At 40.7% G+C, this 20,654-nt stretch overlaps 1 protein-coding gene across 1 annotated transcript in view; it reads right to left on the minus strand.

The window, feature by feature from the left end:
• Positions 1-211: 211 nt before the first annotated feature.
• Positions 212-20,654, minus strand: part of OTC (ornithine transcarbamylase) — a 56,461-nt gene continuing 36,018 nt past the window's right edge. Inside the window, exons 5-10 of the mRNA XM_019417284.2 lie at positions 20,061-20,214; positions 17,862-17,984; positions 12,012-12,065; positions 11,786-11,935; positions 8,301-8,438; positions 212-1,554 (exon numbers count right to left, since the gene is read on the minus strand). Coding sequence (XP_019272829.1) covers positions 1,495-1,554; positions 8,301-8,438; positions 11,786-11,935; positions 12,012-12,065; positions 17,862-17,984; positions 20,061-20,214 — 679 coding nt within the window. The 3' untranslated portion in view covers positions 212-1,494. The remainder of the gene's footprint in view (positions 1,555-8,300; positions 8,439-11,785; positions 11,936-12,011; positions 12,066-17,861; positions 17,985-20,060; positions 20,215-20,654) is intronic.

Consider the following 20,654-nt stretch of genomic DNA (forward strand, 5'->3'; position numbering starts at 1 on the left):
AGAGAAGTCATTACCATGGGCTACCATTTAGAGAGTGGAAGGATACTCAGGATTATGGCCTTTGTATGTAGGCAGTTTGAGGGAGAGCCTCCACAGTCCACATGGCAGCTTCTGGTTAAATCATTCCTATACCCTGCTGAAAGAAGATAGTCCATGAAACTCCACTCTTTCTTTCTTAAGTGTTCCCAAGAAATTACCATAGACGAGAAAGTCAACCTTGACGTTTATTAGAAAATTTGATTTTTCCCTTGTAACATTACCAGGCTTCTTTTCCCTGAAAATGTTTTATTGCATCTTCATTGCAAATCTAATTTGTAATTCATCTCTTACTCATTTAAGTCATAGCTCTCTGCTGAAGAGTATCTGTCAACCAGCCTGGAAGCATTCTTCTAATAGTGGAGGTGGAATGTAAAGATAGTTACTTTTTTTTTTTTTTTCGTCTTCTGCAAAATACATTATTTTCTTACAGTTCCATTTACATTGTTTAGCATTTTAAGTAAAAATTTTCCATTTGTATCATAATAATTGGACAATACATATTCGGGTCACCCACAAAAGCATGTAGCTTTAATTACATTATAATAATCCAGTGATGCAAATTTTTATTATCTAGAACAGAAATTGGGGAGAAAAGAATGGACTAAGATGTGGCAAGCAGTGGGTTTATAGACCTATCCAGTGTATGGTGTGAGTAGATGCATGATAAGCAGAAACATGAAAAAATTAAATCGCTCCTGCTGGGGAATTTGAACCTACGAAAATATCACTCTCTAATGGATCTTATGTTCCTAGCTAGGTTTCCATGGTTTTACCACTTGTTCACAAAGGCTTCTTCAGACTTTTGACATTAAGTATTTGTTACAGAGAAGAAATGTGTTCTCTTGAGAAATCCTCCTTCCTACAAATGCCTGGAAAAAACTCCAGAGTTTGGGCACTGTTATCACTGTTTTCTGAGAATTTCATCATTTGCCTCCATAAGTGAATGTCTGTCTACTTCATTTGCCTGAAAATTGTACTACATCGGCAAGATTGATCATTTGGCTTCCTTGTTGGTCCTGAGGGATATAAACACAGCCCACAGATCTACCAGCGGCTGACTGCCTGGTAAATGTTTACTTATAAATTAGCATGGGTGATAATTTATTAAGGTAATAAGCATAGATTACATTTAATGGCTTAGACATTATGCATTATGAACATAGTATTTTACATTTAGTTGAAGCAAATGTATATGACTATTAATATGATACTCAATGTAACTCAGAAATTGTGAATTAGAGAGTTTAAACCGAGTCAATCCATGTATTATAGTGCACTGGCCCTTAAATTAAGGCCTTCAGGAAGGTTTCACGATGGCAGAGCAATATCATATCATTCACCTATACTGTGAATCAAGATTTGTTTATTTCTTAGATTCTCTTCTCCTTCCTCCATATAAACCGACTCATTTGGTCACTGAAGAACGTTGCTTCTCTTTTGACAAACGTCACTGCATCAAAACTTTGGTTTCTGGAGCTGAGGTGAATAATCTGTCAGCAGGGACACCATGACAGCCTGGGAAGACACAACAAAGGAAGAGAAAGAAAGAAATGGGCAAACATTAGCAAGGATCTGTTTAGGGACCTGGGGAAGAGGAACTGGATTGCAGCTTTGAAGACCTGTGGTTAAAATGTGTTTTCCCAAGAAAATGATAAAGGGACAGTTCAGAACTAATATTTATTTTTATTTGGAAGGTCAGGAGGGATCAGGCTGACCCAAGTATATGCACAAACACCATGCTTACTTGGGCCTCATTCCAGGACTACTGGGTAAGAGAGTTGGAATGAGATACCATGGTGGTAGCCATGATTGGATTTTCCAGTTATAAGTGAAACCTAGATATTGGCTGGTTTTAGAGCAATATAATTCCTCTCATCCTAGTGTTTACACTGTGGTTTGGTCACTTGTAACCTAGAGAAGTTTAGAATCAATCAGTTGTAGAGTAATCAAAGTAAATCGTTTCACCTAACAAATAATGTCTCCCTGAATCTGGGTCCTCGTAAAAGAATATTGATGACCAAGGGTAGAGCTTCCCATTAAGCTGTCACCCACAAATGGTAATTTTCACTTTTACTCTCCCCAACTTCCACAATGACTGTAGTAATAGTATCAGAAACAACCATGACAAATGCTTATCGAGTGCTTACCATGTACCAGACTAAGTGCCTTATCACGTGTTAGTCAGTTAAGAAATATTTGCCGGGCACTGTGCTAGGTGCTGCTAGGTGAGTTAAAGAGAAATGTCGATGCATTATCTCATTTAATACCACAGTCTTCTAAGGTAGCTTCTGTTGTTATAATTTATGGATGGGAAAATCCATCCTGGAAACAGCAGGTAGTACACAACTGGGTTCGGATCCAGGTTTCTCTGACTCCACCCTTAGGAGGCAGTTTTACTGCCTTACAGGTACTTACTATCTCCTGTTGACCATAGTGTCCACGTGTCCCTAGCCTATACCAGAAGTGCAAGCCTTATATTTTAAAGGTGTTCATTGAGCAGTTACCATGTGTCGGGCCCTGTACTGAGTACTTTATGTTGGCATCATACCATTTAATATCCTTCCCTACTGCATGAGGTGGTAAGACATATAAAATACAGATGAGGAAGGTGTAGGTTTTTCCTGAGTGATGCAATTAGGTCTGTTTTCATCTCCATTTCCATACGAATAAACTGGACTTAGAGAAGTTGTGGTACTTGTCCAAGATCACACAGAGAGCCAGAATTTTAATTTGATCTTCAAAGTCTGTTCTAGAAGCAATACCCTGTACTGCCTTTAGTCTACAAAAATGTATTGAACACATATTTAGGCTGTCAGGCACCATTCTAGGTATAATGAAGAATATAGATAAGAAAAAAGCTCTTACGAAGGACTTTCATTAGGGGGACAGGCAACAAACAAATAAGAAAATATCAAGTCATGATAAATGTCATTAGAAAATAAAATAAAAAATGGGATAAAAGAGGCTGGAGAACCTCTTAAGAGTGGGTGGCCAGGAAAGGCCTTGTAAAATGAATGACATTGGGATCTGAATGACAAGAAGAAACTAGGAAGGCCAAACCCTGGGATAAAAACATCTTCCAGGTAAAATATTTTACACTTTTCTATGGCTTTCTAGGATCACATCTCAGGTTTTGTTTTATTGTTAATGGTCATTGCACGTGTCAAATTTCTTTTCACATGTCAAACTTTAGAAAGTCAACTTGGAGTAGAGTTGGCAGATTTGGTTAAATAAATAAATACTATTAAATAGGCATTTCAGAAAATAACATTTTTTAAAACTATAAGTATGTGCCAAATATTACACGGGATATACCCATACTAAAAAGTTATTGGTTGCTTACCTAAAATTCCAATTTAACTGGGTGTCCTGTATTTGATCTGGCACCCCGAACGTGGAAATAAAGGACTAAAATACTGTGAACTACATTTGCAAGGGTGTTGTGCATCTAAGGACCGTCCTGATGGCAGTGCTTTGAAGCATCAACTCTGTTGCCTGGTCCCTTTAGGTTACTTTAGCTCCACAGTAAAAGCTGTAGGCAGAGGAAGAAAGCTACCTGACGTTTTATGAGTCCTACAGCCTTACTAATTATTGAAAAATACAAAAGCTTTGTGGGAAGGAGGGGGTGTATTTAAAAACAAAACAAAACAAAGGGATTCAAAGGCCTGTGCACTACGGAGAGAACAATGTGATTACTGGAGTGTTCTGAACAGCATGGCTGGAAATCACCCAGCATGGGGACCTTGAAAAGCTCCTCTAAGTAAGTAGTGAAAGAGTATGCATTTGCTTTAAAAATGCTGTGTGCTTTTAGGACAAGCCCCCCCCCGCCCCCGTTTAGTTATATACCTGCCATCAGTCATTGTGGACATGTTAGAACTTGAGGCTAGATTGTACTTTTCCTTTCTTCTTCCATCCTGATTTTAAATGAAATTGTGTGTGGAAATCATTATCTAGACAGGAGTCCTGTCCAGCAGAATGTTCTGCAATGATGGAAATGTTCTATATCTGTGCTGTCAAATACAGATATTATAGCCGCCAGCCCTGTGTGGCTATTGAGCACAAATGTGATTAGTATTTCTGAGGAATTGACTCTTACATTGTATTATATTTTATTTTTATTTTTTATATTTACATTTTTATTATTATTTATTTTTTTAAGTTTATTTATTTATTTTGAGAGAGACAGAAAGAGCACAAGTGGGGGAGGGGCAGAGAGTGTAAGAGAGAGAGAATCCCAAGCAGGCTCTGCACAGTCAGCATGAAGAGCCCGACTCGGGGCTCGAACTCACTGAACCGTGAGTTCATAACCTGAGCAGAAATCAAGAGTCAGGCGCTTAACCGACTTAGCCACCCGGGCAACCCTATTATTTATTTTTTAGAGAGAGAGAGAGGGGGAGAGGGGCAGAGGAGGAGGAAAAGAGAGAGAGAGAGAGAGAGAGAGAGAGAGAGAGAGAGAATATCTTAAGCAGGCTCCATGCTAAGTAAGCATGGAGCCCAAAATGGGGTTCATTCCCACAACCCTGGGATCATGACCTGAGCTAAAATTAAGAGTCTGGTGCTCAATTGACTGAGCCACCCAGGTACCCACATTGTATTATATTGTAATTAGTTTAAATTTAAATTGAGATAGCCATCTGTGCCTAGTGGTTACTGCTTAGGATATGGATGTTCTAGAGGAAAACAAGTATTGTGCCTTTAGAACATCCCAGAGAAATCTATCTCAGCAGTGTTGAGCCCAAACACCATTCTAAATAAGCTATCTAAGAATAATTTCTTTGCATGTAGACTAGACAATCTCTAGGATCTCCTCTCTCTTGAACATGGCATACTACTATGAACTATACAGGCTGAGTGGGGGCTGCCCACTATTCATTTTTGAAACAATCTCCAGTGCGCAGCGGAGGGACTGGCACACACAATAGGTGTCCAGTATATGATTGCCGAAATGAACTTCACTCAGTGGGGCCCGCAATCATCTAGTTCAGAGGCATGAAGAGTGCAGCATGTGTATCACTACCTCCCTTCCAGATTCCGTGTCAAGTTTCACTAGTCAGTTACGCCCCTTTCTTTCTGAGACCACAGGCAGGCTTAGAATCTTCTGAACATAGGACTCCAAGTAGCCTGTTGGTGAGATTAAGGACCTAATATTAAAAACCAGTTGCCATCTGTATAGCTTGATTTATTTATCTCATACGTGAGGAAACCATGACCTACAGAAGTAATACTTATCCAAGCTGGCACAGCTGACTAGTATGAAAGACTATATAAAGTATATAAAGTATGTGGTATATAAGGAATGCAACCAGGGTGCAAGTCTTCTCACTCCCAGGTGAGTATTCTTTCTATTTTAGATGCTCTGTGTTCATTTTAACATGGCTATGCCTCTTGTTTGCTTTAAAATGTATTTTCCCAGCGGGTGATGGGCATTGAGGAGGGCACTTGTTGGGATGAGCACTGGGTGTTGTATGGAAACCAATTTGACAATAAACTATATTTAAAAAAATAAAATAAAATTTATTTTCCCCTAATGATAGTGGCACTTCAGGAAGGTGGGATATGGAGAGATGGTGGTAGCACTTAGATGGATGGAAAATAGGTAGGCATGAGATTTCACTTTGTGTGTGTGTGTGTGTGTGTGTGTATGTCCTTGTAAGCATTTCAACCATGTGAATACAGACGTATTTAATTTTTTTTAAGTAAATTCAATTTAGGGGCGCCTGGGTGGCTCTGTTGGTTAAGCATCTGACTTTAGCTCAGGTCATGATCTCACGGTTCGAGAGTTTTAGCCCCATGTTGGGCTCTGTGCTGACAGCTCGGAGCCTGGATCCTGCTTCGGATTCTGTGTCTCCCTCTCTCTCTTCTCTTCCCCTACTCATGTTCTGTCTCTCAATCTCTCTCAAAAATAAATAAACATTAAAAATTTTTAAACAAAAGCTTTAAAGTGAATTCAATTTCAAGATGCGGTTTAATAAGCTCTTCAAAAATGCAGAAGTGCAGAGCATCTCCATAAATGATATTTTAGAAACCTTTCTTTTAGTTTTTTTTTCCCACTGAATTTCTACAGAGGTCATATTTTAACAGATTTAGGTTGATTTATCTTTGTAACTTCAATCATCTTCTGAGAAAGACTAGAGCTTGGAAAACATTTCTTGCCATGTCTCTTCCTGACGTGTACGGTTGGAGAGCTCACATTTTCTTTTGTGTAGTTCTTTGCTACTTGAAATGTGGGCCCCAGGACAGCAGCATCTGCATGACCTTGGAGCTTGTTAGGAATGCTGAATCTTGGGCCCCATCTCAGGCTGGCTGAATCTGAATCTGCACTTTAACGAGATCCCTAGGTGATTCAAATAGATATTAAAGCTTTAAAAGCACTGGTCTAGATTACATAGCAATTGCCATTTTGGCCAAAGCTAGTGTCCTGAGGTGGCAAGCTGGAAGGTACAGTAAAAAAAAAATCATCCCTCTTATTAGATATGACAAATTTAGGCCTGATCCATAACTTTCCATTGCAAAGGGAGTCATAATTGGTTTTTAAGCAGCCACAGTGGAGCTTGAATCTCTGCTGGTCACTGTATTAGGTCAACAATGAGGATGATGTTGACGATAATAATTACAATAAATTTATAGTGTATTAGATATGATACTAAATGCTTTACAGGTGTTATTTTAATGCTCACAATAACCCTATCTATTCCCATTGATAGATCAGTTAAAAAATTACCGGGTAGTCTTTTCCAGCCTGTTTTTCTCTACTCCAGAGGTTAAAGGCTAAAAACTACATTTCCCAATGGCCCTTTGTAGCAACATGGATGGAACTGGAGAGCGTGATGCTAAGTGAAATAAGCCATACAGAGAAAGACAGATACCATATGGTTTCACTTTTATGTGGATCCTGAGAAACTTAACAGAAACCCATGGGGGAGGGGAAGGGGAAAAAAAAAGAGGTTAGAGTGGAAGAGAGCCAAAGCATAAGAGACTCTTAAAAACTGAGAACAAACCGAGGGCTGATGGGGGGTGGGTGATGGGTATTGAGGAGGGCACCTTTTGGGATGAGCGCTGGGTGTTGTATGGAAACCAATTTGACAATAAACTTCATATATTGAAAAAAATAAAAAATAAAAAAAAATAAAAACTACATTTCCCAGAAACTAAGGTGCAGGCATGCCACCCAACTGTATCTACTCGAGTCTTAGAGCCATAAGGGTGCAATGTGCAATGGAAGCCATCCTCTGGGACATTGGATCTTCTGCTCTGTATGCAGGTGGGGGTATCTGGTTCAGCCGGGGTGGCTATAATGGAGTGTTTGGCATTTCGTTTCAGGGCCCTTAGTTGCCCCGCTTTGGGGTGGCTGTGTCAGTGGTGGTTAGCTACTAAAAAACCACAATGTTGCTGGGCAGTTGTCTTGCCTGTGTTGTTTCTGAATAAGTGGTATCTGAGAATGATTCACTGCACCTTCTTTCCCCAGAGCTTCTGGGCACTGCTAAATGTCTTTTAATAAATTCCTGTATTACCTTTTTATCTTTCCTAAAGTGGACTCTATTTGCCAGTGAGACCCCAGTAATTGAGATCAGTTAAATTGCTAAAAACTAACAAGCGGTACGAAATTATGGCCCTTGGATATTCAGTTTTCCAGAGAAGAAGGTGATGTTTAGAGTATTGTAATGCAGAGATGTGGGGTTAATATTTCCTTGAATAGCAGTAATGAAGATGAAACTTATGTTAAAGGGACCAGTGTTTTCTAAGATTAGTTTTGTTGCAATTCGAGAAAAGTTCAATACCTAAAACAAATATATCCATGTGGCCAAGTCAAGTAGAGAACCAAAACAATTACCTAGGTAACTCATGAAAGGAAGAAAGAGAAGAGGAAGGAAATAAGATTTCTTTGAATGCCCATTTTGTGCCAAGGACTGAATTAGAGGCTTCTGTAAACATTAACAAGGGGATTGTAAAATAAGAATTATACAGTATAATGGTTGGCAGGCAATGGTGGCTGGTGTTCAGGCTGATCAAGAGCAGTCAGAATTTTTATTAAAATCTGTTTGGAAGGGGATCAATTGTACACCATTAAAAATGCAATATAAATGCTAATAAGCAATAATAATCTATTATGAACTTCCTGGGGAAAAAAAATAGATGCCATATGAGCAAGTCAGGTAGGTGGATAATCTTGGTTGCAAATTACTTACCAAAAGGCATGAATGACCAAGTTAGGGCCGCACAGAGAACCCCTTCTTAGCTTCTGTTCCCTATTGCTTGCTTACCATGATTGTCCACTTCCTGTTTTCAGCCTCTGGGAATACTAGTGATCGTGGAGAATAAAACACTTCATCATCCACTTCTTCTGGCTTTCTGGGCAAGCAGTGTAAAAATGTCCAGTCAGAGGCAGCAACTTTAGCAGTCTAAAAGAAGAGATGGGATAAGACCGTGTTTTGACTATAATACGTGGCTATCAAATTTGTCTTGTCATTTATTTATTTTAAAGTTTATTTATTTATTTTGAGAGAGGGGGAGAGAACATGAGCAGGGGAAGGGCAGAGAGAGAGGGAGAGTGAGAGAATCCCAAGCAGGCTCCGCGCCGCCAGCACAGAGCTCGATGCGGGGCTGGAACTCAGGAACTGTGAGATCATGACCTGAGCCAAAATCAAGACTCATACACTTAACCAACTGAGCCACCCAGGTGCCCCTGTCTTCTTCAGTATTTAGATATACATATGGCACTGAGTCAGAGACCAAATGCAAAGGCAGAGACAAAGGGGCAGAGTGATGGTTTAACCTCAAGGCACGGAAGGGAAATGTAAATGGTACTTTCAACGTAGGGAATTTTGTCGTCATTTTCTTTGATTTGGGAGATCATCACTCCAAATTAAACCACTCACTCATTTTATGGTTCTCTGTCTAGAGGGATTGCGGACATTTCAGTAAAGAGCCCTGTTGGTACAGTATGTGGCTGATAGCAAAAGTCACCCATTACACTCCCAATATATTTTAAAAGTCGCCCTTAAGGGACTGTGTTCTATTTTGAGCTCATCTCCAAGTTATGGATTTTAGCAGCTGAAGCATACTTCATCACTAATTAAAACACCTTTGAAAAAGAATGCTGAGATAGGAGTGCACAAAGCAGGATTATGGGTAGTATGCACTAGATGTTTCCTTAATGCAAAAGTCCTAACAGTTTTAATTTTCTCCAGCTACTAATTCCTGAAAGCTGCATTTCCTCAGCCATTTCCATTGTTCACGTACAGATTCAAAACTGCATTCCCTCATAATTTCTTACCTCAAAATTACTGCCTATATACTAAAATTTTGTTTTACTTCCCATACTTATTCTAGGTTCAGAACCTTCTGAATTTCTAAAGTAATGGCAGAGGAACATGGAAAACGAATAACATTTGAACCAGTCATACATCAGTGGGATGAATGTTCTTCAAGCCTGCAGTCCCAGCACCACAAAAATGCCTAAGGCTGGTCAAGGCAAGTGCGAGGTAAACCACAAAGAATTTAGAATTTCTCCATGAACCTGTTTACCTGTTTGCCACATATATGACAAAGGATTCACCATAATATATGAATAATTCCTATAACCAATAATAAAATGGTAAAAACAAATAGGAAATGGGCAAAGGGTATGATAACAGTTTATAGGAAAACACATGGAAATGGCCAATAAACGTGAAAAGATGTTTAACTTCATTAGTAATCAGGGAAATGCAAAATTCTAAAAGCATGAGATATAGATTGTAAAAATGAAAAAATGTATGTAACAACTAAGGATGGAAAGAGTGCAGAGAGTATAAATTATCGATTCTTCTTGGATGGCTATTTAGCAGCATTTATCATATTTTTTAAAGTATATACCTCTTTACCTAGAAATTCTTTTTCCAGGGATCTATTCTCCAATAATACCTGAACGAAGAAATATGTATAAGGATATACATTGCAGCATTGTTTGTAGTTGGGATAATTGGAAATAGCCTAGTTTATCAACATAAATCATGGTCCACTCATACTTTGGAATTTTATGCAGCCACTAAAAAGAATGAAAATTGTTTAAATAAATGGACAAGAAAATCTAAGATTTGTCAAGTGGAAAAAGTAAGAATAATATATCTAATATGCCTTTTATGAGAAATCAGTAGGGGTGTGTGTGTGTGTGTGTGTGTGTGTGTGTGTGTGTGTAGGCATATATAAATACGCAGGAAAAAAAATTTTTTTTTATTTTTAAAAGCCTGGATGACTCGGTTAAGCATCCAACTTTTTTTTTTTTAATGTTTATTTATTTTTGAAGGAGAGAGAGAGACAGAGTGTGAGCCAGTGAAGGGGGCAGACAGAGAGGGAGACACAGAATCCGAATCAGGCTCCAGGCTCTGAGCTGTCAGCACAGAGCCCGACACGGGGCTCAAACTCACGAGCCGTGAGAACATGACCTGAGCCAAAATCGGACACTTAACCAGCTGGGCCACCCAGACACCCCTTAAGCATCCAACTCTTGATCTCAGCTCAGGTCTTGATCTCAGAGTTGTGAGTTCAAGCCCCTCATTGATTGGGCCCTGTGCTGGCTGTGGAGCCTACTTAAAAAATATATTTTTTAAATGCACAGGAAAGGTCTGCAAAGAGGCACATGAAACTGTTGAACAGCGGCTACCTCTGGAAATAGTCACTTAAAGGAATGAAGGAAAGACGTTTTCACTTTTTATTTTTCAAACTTCATTCTATTGACATGGATAAATAAGGAGCTTCTATATTTATATATTGCTGGGGCGCCTGGGTGGTTCAGTCAGTTAAGTGTCTGACTTCAGCTCAGGTCATGATCTCACAGTCTGTGAGTTCGAGCCCTGCGTCAGGCTCTGTGCTGTCAGCTCAGAACCTGGAGTCTGCTTCAGATTCTGTGTCTCCCTCTCTCTCTGCCCCTCCCCTGCTCATGCTCTGTCTCTCTCTGTCTCAAAAATAAATAAAAACATAAAAAAATTATATTTATATATTGCTTTATCAATAAAATACCTATTGCAACTGCTCAACCCCTTTCTCCACCAAAACAGACTAGTTGCTCTGCTGACAAAATCCCAATGTCCACTTGCCTTGTAGAGTATTCCTCCAAAACAGTGGTTCGCAAAGTATGACCCTGGAGCAGTATCACGGGGGAACTTGGTCCAGATGCCAGTTCTTGGGTCCCAACTCTGACCTACTAACTCAGAACCCCCTGGGGAATGGGGTCCTGCTCTCTCTGTATTAACAGCTCCAGGCAATTCTGAGGCATTTTCAAGATTGAGAAGCCTTGCTTCAGATATTAATGAAAGGCATCAGATTAGATAGGATCCCCCTGGGAATGCCCTGGAAGGAGTAAGCAAAACCAAACTGGACTTGAGAGTCTTTAACTACTAGAGGCAAGGACTAGCCTGAAGAACATAATTATGCCGCTTCTCTTAGAGGAGAAATCCGAAGAAACTGCATGCGACAAGAAGTAACAGTGTCTCTAGAGAAAATGCCTCCGTGCCTCCGTTGCTGTGAGAGGGAAAAGCTTGCTTCTTCCTTCTGCCTGGGTTTCAGATTCCTTCACCCAGGACAGAAGTGTCTTTCCAAAGGACATAGCTAATCTTCAGGAGGAGAGAAATCCCTGGAGGATACAGTCAGCGAGTCCTTTACAGGGAATGAAAGAACAGTCTGCCCTCCCCAGAGTGAATGAGTGATTAGATGGTGCTGGCCTTTCTGAATGGAATTAATGAACCTTCCGAGAGGCATCAATCTGTACCTTCATTGTAACCTGGTAACCTTGGAAAGCCTGGAGCCGCTTTTTCTTCTCCTCTTCTTGTCCCATGCTTATCCAAGTGTCTGTAATTAACACGTTGCCTCCACGAGCCGCTTCCAAGGGATCGTGCGTCAGCGACATCTTGGTGCCGTTCTAGCATACACAAGCGTGCCAGTTAAACAACTGGGGCAGAGAAAGGCGATTGTAACTTTACATATAAGGACCATACCTCCTTGGCATACTGCTCTGCCAGCTTGGTTACACTGGGATCCGGCTCATAACCCTGCAGGGGGAAGAATTCAACCGTTTGTTAGGCAATTGTAATGTATTAGGCTGTCTTATAGATGTGTTATTTTCCTTTCGACAATATTCTCGCTCTCCTTCCCTTTGTTGCTTTAAGTTGTAGCTCAATGCGCATTCGGCAGAATTTACATCTAGAATGTAAAGCTTAATAGTGCTTTTTGGAATTTAAAAAAATTGGTAAACTGAATAGGTAACCCATCTTTCTTTTATTATCTTTGACAGCTTTAATTATCAAGATAAACAGGGCGTGGCGCTTTCCAGCTCTTGGTAGTGCCTCTTCTTGTCCCTCTAATAGCCTAAGAGGATCGTATACATAATTCTACTAATTATGCTAATGAAATTTTATCTCAGTCTTTCCACTTTGAGCTGTGTGGGTTTTTTTTTTTAATGCTTTTTCGTCTGGAGTGCTTTTCCCACTCATTTCTTACGGATAAACGCTTTCGGGTCTCAGCTCAAATACTTCCACCTCAGAAGAACATTCCCAGAGCACCCCAGCGAGGCACTAACAGGCCAAGTGCACACCCCTTATTCTTCTGTACTCACTAGCAAGTGTTCTGAGTGCAGGGCGCGTGCTTAGAAGTGGCATTTACACAGCAAGTACACTACTTTTGCTCAAATATATGTGAATGGGACGGTTTGGTGAGAGCAGGGTCGGGGCTTGGGTGAGACAAGCGAGGTGCCTGGGACACAAAGTCTGAGCAGGCCTGTCAGGGTCTTTGCGGGGACAAATGGTGCACCCTAAGAGCTTCGCTTACTTAGCCTAGTCCCAACTCCAGGTGAGGGGACGTTGCGGGGGCGCTAAAGCCCCCCAGGCTATTCTAGACCCCACAGATACTCTGCTTCCTCCCTCCTCACCCTCCCATCTGCTTTGTACACAGCAGCAAGAATTGTTTTCTCTGAAGCCTGCAATGTTTACTACTTGTTTCTGAAGTCAAAGCTGATTAAGAGTATCAAGGCTCCCCCCACCCCAACCCCAACATTCCCTGTTTCTGTCTCTTTTAATTCTCCTCAACATCTTGCTGCAGGAAAGCCAATCTTATTGTTATCCCTGTACATGCCTTGCCCTTTTCTGCCATCTCAGCCTTTCACCCTTGAACACCCCCCGCCCCCGTCCCCTCCTGGGTGTCTTCATTGGAACATGTCAGCTACTCTTTCATCAAACCTCTAGCCCAGCCTCACCTCTAGACCCTCCGTATGGAGGTCTTTTCAGTCCGAAGACCACAATTATTCTCACCGCCCCCTCCATCCTTCTCATTTTCCTCAAATCTTAGCACTTCTTATGAGCTGGTTTTTATAAATTCTCAGCAGAGCATTGTGGTGCACACTGTGATATGCCACTCGGATCCCCGCTTCATGAATAAAGGACCTATTCCCCCAGCTGCTGGGTGTGCTGCCAGAAGGTGGCTTTCAGCCGTCAGCCCTCTTGGGGCACCGCCTCAGCTGCAGATAGCGGACTCATCCAAGGTCACATACCCTTCAGGGGCGACCTTCATTCAATGACTGATTGACAGGAGGGGATGGAAACCCTCCTCCCTCCTCCCAACTTCAGAGCAGCTCTAAATGGCCATCTCAGATCTAGAAGTCTCAGTAAGGCCAGAGGAGGCTGCTGTTGGGCCTGCCCTGCAGCTCGGCTTCTTCCCCTGCCCATTCCTGCTTCCTTCCCTGTCCTTCAGCAGGTGTTGATCTCCAGAGCATGTCCTAATAAATACCCTGTACACCAAACTCTGTCTGAGACTCTGTCTCAGAGTCTACTCCTGAGTACCTCAACCTGCAGCAGGCACGTTAAGGTTTATTCATTTGAAACCGGTTTCTATTTGCACATAATTGTCTACCATAGTTCCTTCTCTCATTACAGAATTCGTGAAAGCAGCTACGCATGATGTTGATGATGATGGCTGCAGACATTTTAGAAGCTATTAACCTCCTCAATACCCATAAATTCTGGAGGTTTTTCTTATCAGGATTTGAGGAAGGTAATTAATAAGGCTTGGCTGATTTAGTAACTAATATCGTGACCATTCATACTGGTAAACATAAATGAAGAGACTTAGCCAATACCCTGTGTGTCTCCTGCCCTGAAAATTTAGCCTTCCCTTTAGACAGCAGGTTTTATACTCCTTACATATAATCATTCTTACAGAAGGAATCAATAAGTACTTAGAGAACCAACAGAGAGGTTTGGGAATTAGAAAACCTTGCACGCACTGGGCCATGACTGAGAATACAAAGAAGAATTCTTTACTCACAGCTCAGCCTTCAATACAAAATCACTCATTGGCTTTTACATAAATCTTAAAACCAGAGAAGAAGGTGATTAACAAACCCAGTTCAGTCTAAAATTCACTTAGAACAATGTTAAAATCATTACCATCAATAGTTTATGGAGCAATTTTACAATCAAAGACAAAATTATGTTTTCTCGAACATGTAAGTTATTCTAGGCTGAAGAATGGGGAAATAGATTAATTATGGCCTTGGGAACTTCAGGGCTTCTTTTTAAAAAAAAAATATTTTATGTTTATTTATTTTTGAGACAGAGAGAAACAGAGCATGAGCGGGGGAGGGGCAGAGACAGAGAGAGACACACAGAATCTGAAGCAGGCTCCAGGCTCTGAGCTGTCAGCACAGAACCCAACGTGGGGCTCGAACCCATGAACCGTGAGTTCGTGACCTGAGCTGAAGTTAGACGCCCAAGGGGCTGAGCCACCCAGGCACCTCAAGGGCTTCTTAAATTTACAATAAATCTCCTAGCTTTATCTTTAAAGGAAATAGGCCTACTTATAAATTAATGGAACAACTTCTGTACTATCAGACTTTCCTGAAGGTTTTTTAAAACTTACTCCCACCGAAATTTAGCCAAGTTTTAGTACTCTTTATCATTTAAATGAGTTTCTGCATGAGAACAATACTGAAATCACTTTGTAATATTAGAATTTTTTCCTTTGGTGTTAATAAAACATCTTTGACATGCAATGAAATGTTTAAATCATATAGTTCTCTGACAGAATAAAGCCTTTCCAGAAACATCTTCTAGCAGGGAACAATTATTGTTAATATACGTTTTATCTGTAAAAACTAAATACAATAATAGTTTGCATTAATACAGAGCCTTTCTTCAAATTAGAATTATAGCCAGAGTGTGTGCTCTTTCCATAATGTGAACAGGAACCGCCTTAAGCCCGTGTCAGATCTGACCCTATATTTCAGTTTACGCTGAAGGAAAGAGAGTGATCTCTCTGAGTCCCCAGAGTTGACTATAAGAGGGCAGCTTCTAATACATGCCATTGTCCATGCCTGACATTGCTTCTATGGCAAGTGTATTAGGTAGAACAATATCCTCCAAAAATTCATCCTCAGTCAGAACCTCAGAATGTGACCTTTTTGAGGAGGGTCTTTGCAGATGGATTAGGGTGGACCTAAATTTAACATGACTGACGTCCTCATAAGAAGAGGGGCATCTGTACGGAGAACATAAAGGAAAGAACGTGGAGGCAGAGACTGGAGGGATGCAGCCACAAGCCAAGGAGGCCTGGGGCTGTGGGGAGAGAGACTAGGAAGGATCGTCTCCTGGAGGCTTCAGAGAGCATGGCACTGCCACCATCTTGCTTTTGGACTTCTAGCCTCCAGAACTGTGAAATAATACATTTGTGTTGTTGTAAGCCCCCCAGTTTGTGGCAATTTGTCATGGCAGCCCTTGCAAATGAAGGCAGTGGGGCGCATTGACTCAAACTGGTTCAGCAAGAACACTGGGGAAAAGCATCTTGTTTTCTTTTTCTTTGGCAGGATGCAGCAGACGATGCTGGTGCTGTACCCAAATGCCATCCTAGGATCCCTTTTTACAGCTTTCCCCCCTCTCCCCATTTCAGTAGGCTTGGAACAGCACTTGCAGCCCTTCTTTGGAAGACAGCGCTCTGGCTTCTCGGCTGCGTGTCCTGCCAAAATCACCAGGGCATTTGCCATTCTACCTCCCCCTGCTGCCCTTGACCAGTGACTGATTCAAAGGATGAAGGCCCACCTTCCTTGCTGGGGTTGAGACAATGCTGGGGCATAAGTTACACTCCCGAGCTCACCCATGGGATCAGGCGGAAGCTTCCTTCTGTGGGATAGTGCCCAACATGGCATTAGAGTGAGCAAATCGTATAGTTTGCCTGGCAGTCTCCCACTTTTAGCAATGATGGTCCAATGTCCCTGGAAAGTCCTCAGTCTTAGGCAAACGGGATAGGTTAGTCACTATAAATGGCCCTCTTGCTTAGATTCTTCCCTTTCTCTGTCCGTCTCCCTTTGGAGTACTTCTTTAATAAGTCCCCTGTACCCAAATCCTCATCACAGGGTCACCTCGTGGGGGAACCTGGCCCAAGACAGTGGTGCAGGAAGGGGTGAAGAGGGCAAAAAAGCCTTGGGGATTTGGATATGTCCTATTGGAGAAATTCAGCCATTAATCCACATTGTGTAACTCATGTTCCTGGTGATTGGCAAATAAACATCTCAAACTCAAAAAGAGAAGCAGGGACTAATTTTTAGGCCTCACACATTCCCCTCTGGATATCTTAGCTTATCCAAGTGAACCCTCACACTGAGTACAAACAGCAAACACATGCCTGGTTAGAAGCACACTAGTGCACATTAAGTGTGAATACTCATCTCTTAATAAGAGGGCCAGTTCTATCTTTTACTTTGTTTCTGAAATGGTTTCTGTTTTGGAGAGTTTTCCCTTCCAAGACTCCTGATAGGATATTAGTAGCCAATCAGAAATATTATGGGGGAAATATCCAGTAGCAATGGGGTATTTAACAGGTTCTGTGGGGATCCTTCAGGACTGGATTGTGTATGAGTCTTTTGTAGGGTTATTTTTTACCCTCTAAAAGGCCTATTTATTTTGTATGAGGCTGGGGGTATCTTAACAGAGGGCTTCTCTTGGGAGATCTACACTTTTTTATTTGGGTGTATTTACTTATAGATTTATGTCATTATGTAGGTAAAACATTTGCACGTTAAGAAATTCAAACCATGTTAAAAAAAAAAGAAATTCAAACCATGTTAAAAAAAAAAGGAAATTCAAACCATGTAAAACGATATACCATGAGAATAAAGTCTCCCTCCTTTCTCTGTCCTTGAACCTCCCAGTTCCCCTTCTCAGAGGCAGCTACTATTACAAGCTTCTTACATATCAAAAGGGTTACTTTGGACCTATGAAAGAAGTCATGCTTCCCCTGCATTCTGTGTGAGATTAGCAGCAGGGTAGGAAGTATATGGAGGGCACTGTCACAGCCATGAAGGACTCAGATTTAAAAAGCTCAAGGGCTCCTGGAGTTGAGTTTGAAACACTAAACTGATGTAGATGCCATCATTGTGACCTTCACATTAGATTGACATTTTTCTACTAAATTGCAGTATTAGAAAATGACAACATCCTCTCCATGCCTTGGAAGTTGTATGCTGCCTGGATTTCATTGCTTTCTTCAGTCTTTGTGGTAGCAATGCACAAGGATGCCAGTCATCATAATGGCTGGTTTTAGGGCATTCAAAGGGATAATTCAGACAGGCTTTTAAAAAAGACTCACAGGATGAAAGGCATGAGCCAAGATTATCTCTTAGTGTAGAGATGGGAAATTGGGCACTCAAGAGGCCAGATAGCTGTAATAGTAAGGTTGGTAACATAAACTAAATTTCGTGGCCTCACCTGTGCTTGCCTTGAATGGAAGAGAGGTTTGCTTTCACTGGGTAATTGCATCTGGGATGATTTAAGAGAGAGTCTTAACAAAGAGATTTTCCCTACCTTTGGAGTAGCCGCCTGAAGGTGCATCCCAAATTTTGCGGCACTCATCATGATAGAATGCAAAATGTTGTTCCCATCCCCAATCCAGCTGAGGGTAAGGCCTTTCAGAGAGCCATAGTGTTCCTAAAAGGCAAGCGAGAAGATTATATCCAGGAGGAAATCCACTTATGTGAAACAATTATTAGGGCTAAAATGAAGGAAACATAGTTTTTAATACTTTGTTGGAATGAATAAACTTTTTTTTGCATTATACAGGGCCATTCAATAACATGAATGTGCAATCCCAAAAAATAGCAAAACAACTTAATATCTTAAACCAAGACATCATATGAACTTGTACAGAGACTCTTATTTTCATACATTTCAAATCTGAATCTTTGTTGTATTTTTTTATTCATTCATTCAACAAATTGAGTGCCATCAATGTCTAGAGGCTTTCCTTGGTCCTGGAGATAGAACAATGAAGAAAGGAGACAAAAAAATATCACTGCCTTTGTGGAGCTTACATTCATTGGTATTAGAAAGGGGAAATACAATGCACCTGGAACAGTGGAACGTGGTGGCTGTGTTCCCATTTATACGAAGTTAAAAAACATGCTCATCAATATTCTTGGTTGTTTATGGATACAGATGTGTAAAGTATAAACACATGCCTGGGAATTACAAAAACAAACACCAGGATAATAATTTCTCTGTGGGGTGAGAGGAAATGGGATCAGGGAGAGTTACACAGTAGGCTTCAACTCTACTTGAAATATTTAATTTAAAAACAAAAAAATTCTGGGGCGCCTGGGTGGCTCAGTCGGTTAAGCGTCCGACTTCGGCTCAGGTCACGATCTCGCAGTCCGCGAGTTCGAGCCCCGCGTCCGGCTCTGGGCTGATGGCTCAGAGCCTGGAGCCTGCTTCCGATTCTGTGTTTCCCTCTCTCTGCCCCTCCCCCGTTCATGCTGTGTCTCTCTCTGTCTCAAAAATAAATAAACGTTAAAAAAAAATTAAAAAAAAAACATTAAAAATTTAAAAATTCTGAAGTTACATTTGAAAAAACTATGTAATGGGCCCAAAGGTGTTTGTTTGCTTTTTTTGAAGTGTCTGTAGGTTTCACATATTTTATACATTTATAAAGATAATATTTAAAAAAGAGAAAGGCAAAGCAATTTGGAGTCCTCAGAACTATTAGATGGCTAAGCTAGGATTTAAATTCAAGCCCATCTGATTTAGATTGTGTTCTTAATAAGCTGCTGTTTATTCGTTCAACTCCTGCTTTGAGTATCTTCTATATGAAGGCATTGCACCAGGTTCTACAGGGGACAGTGTGATGGATAGGACATTTGTAATCTAGTAATGATAAAGCCCCAGGCGGAAGCATTAAATTATCTGGCATATATGTAAAGCCACACCTGCAAACAGCCACTTGGTATCCTACATTGTTGTATCATCTTTGGATGAATTTTATCCCCATCACCAAAGAGTTTCGAGTTTAACTTCACATTCATATGTGCGTTGCTTATCCAAATAAGGAGGAATATGGACCTATCCAGTTTTCCCTGTCTTCCCAGATAGTCCATCAACACGGAAACCATGGTTGTCAGGATTCCTGGTGGCAAGCCCGTGTAGATTGGCTGTGGCAACCCAAAAGAGATGAATCTTTCAAAGTTATTCAAGTTTCTAATTTAAGGAGACATAGCTGAATTCGCCTCAGTTCTCTAAATTCTACATGTTCTTAACTCCTAAACAATCAGTATATTAAAATGATAGAAAATGGCCTCCTTCTCAGAAAGCAATTTAGTAGTTGACCACTTTGAATATTCAAAGCATACTCTACCAGTCTTCATTCCCAAGCCACAGAGCCTGATGTATGCTGGATTACATAAAGCTTTTCCATTCTGCATGCTCCAGCCTTCCCTGTTCATCCATTGTGTTAAATATGTCACCAAAAAGCAAAGTAATTGAGAGAACAGGGGATGAAAGGGGGGCTAAAAGAGGTTGGGAGTTGGGTTGAGAACAGAAGGATCTTCGGATCTGTTTTTAACAATGTCCTGTCATCCTTGGATATTTGGTATGCACACATATGCTATAATTCTTTGCCAAGATGATATTTGAAAACAAAACATCAATACCATGATTTAAATGGCTCTATTTAGAACTAGTCAGGAACAATTTGATGATTTTGCTCTTGTGGAAGGCAAAGAATGAGCCAACCTGGAGTGTGAGGTAATCAGCCAGGATCTGGATAGGATGGTACAAATCGGACAGCCCATTGATGATTGGGATGGATGCTTCTTTAGCCAGGATATCCAGATCTGATTGTTTATACACTCGAGCCAGCACTGCATCTGTCATGCTTGACAACACGCTGTAGCAAACCAAGAAAAGATAATCTAAGTTAATTATGCTTATTAATTCCTTCTTTAATACATGGTCTTAAACAGGAATAAGAAATGCTAATAAATTAGAATTTCTACTAAGTTACAGCTACCTATCAACGTGACAGGTTTAAAAGCTAATAGTAAACATGTAGTCATTACAGAAGCCAGATGGTGTTCCAAAGGTCTTATCCAGTGACCGCTAATTTTACTATTTTTTACAAAGCAATCGTGGGCTTAACAGTCATGATGATGAATTATAATTGGTAAGTGGCAATTGGTAAAGTTTTAAGGGACAAGGCTAAAAACAAGGTACATGAATGACCTTGCATGTGGCTAATTTTCTTTTGCATTATCCCAGAGACAAATACACATATTCACTATAAAATTGAAAGTACCAGTGTGGCAGCCATGAAGGTGCACACACACA

The sequence above is a fragment of the Panthera pardus genome, unplaced genomic scaffold (genome assembly GCF_024362965.1).
Source record: "Panthera pardus isolate Hobbes unplaced genomic scaffold, ASM2436296v1 HiC_scaffold_27, whole genome shotgun sequence".
NCBI lineage: Eukaryota > Metazoa > Chordata > Mammalia > Carnivora > Felidae > Panthera > Panthera pardus.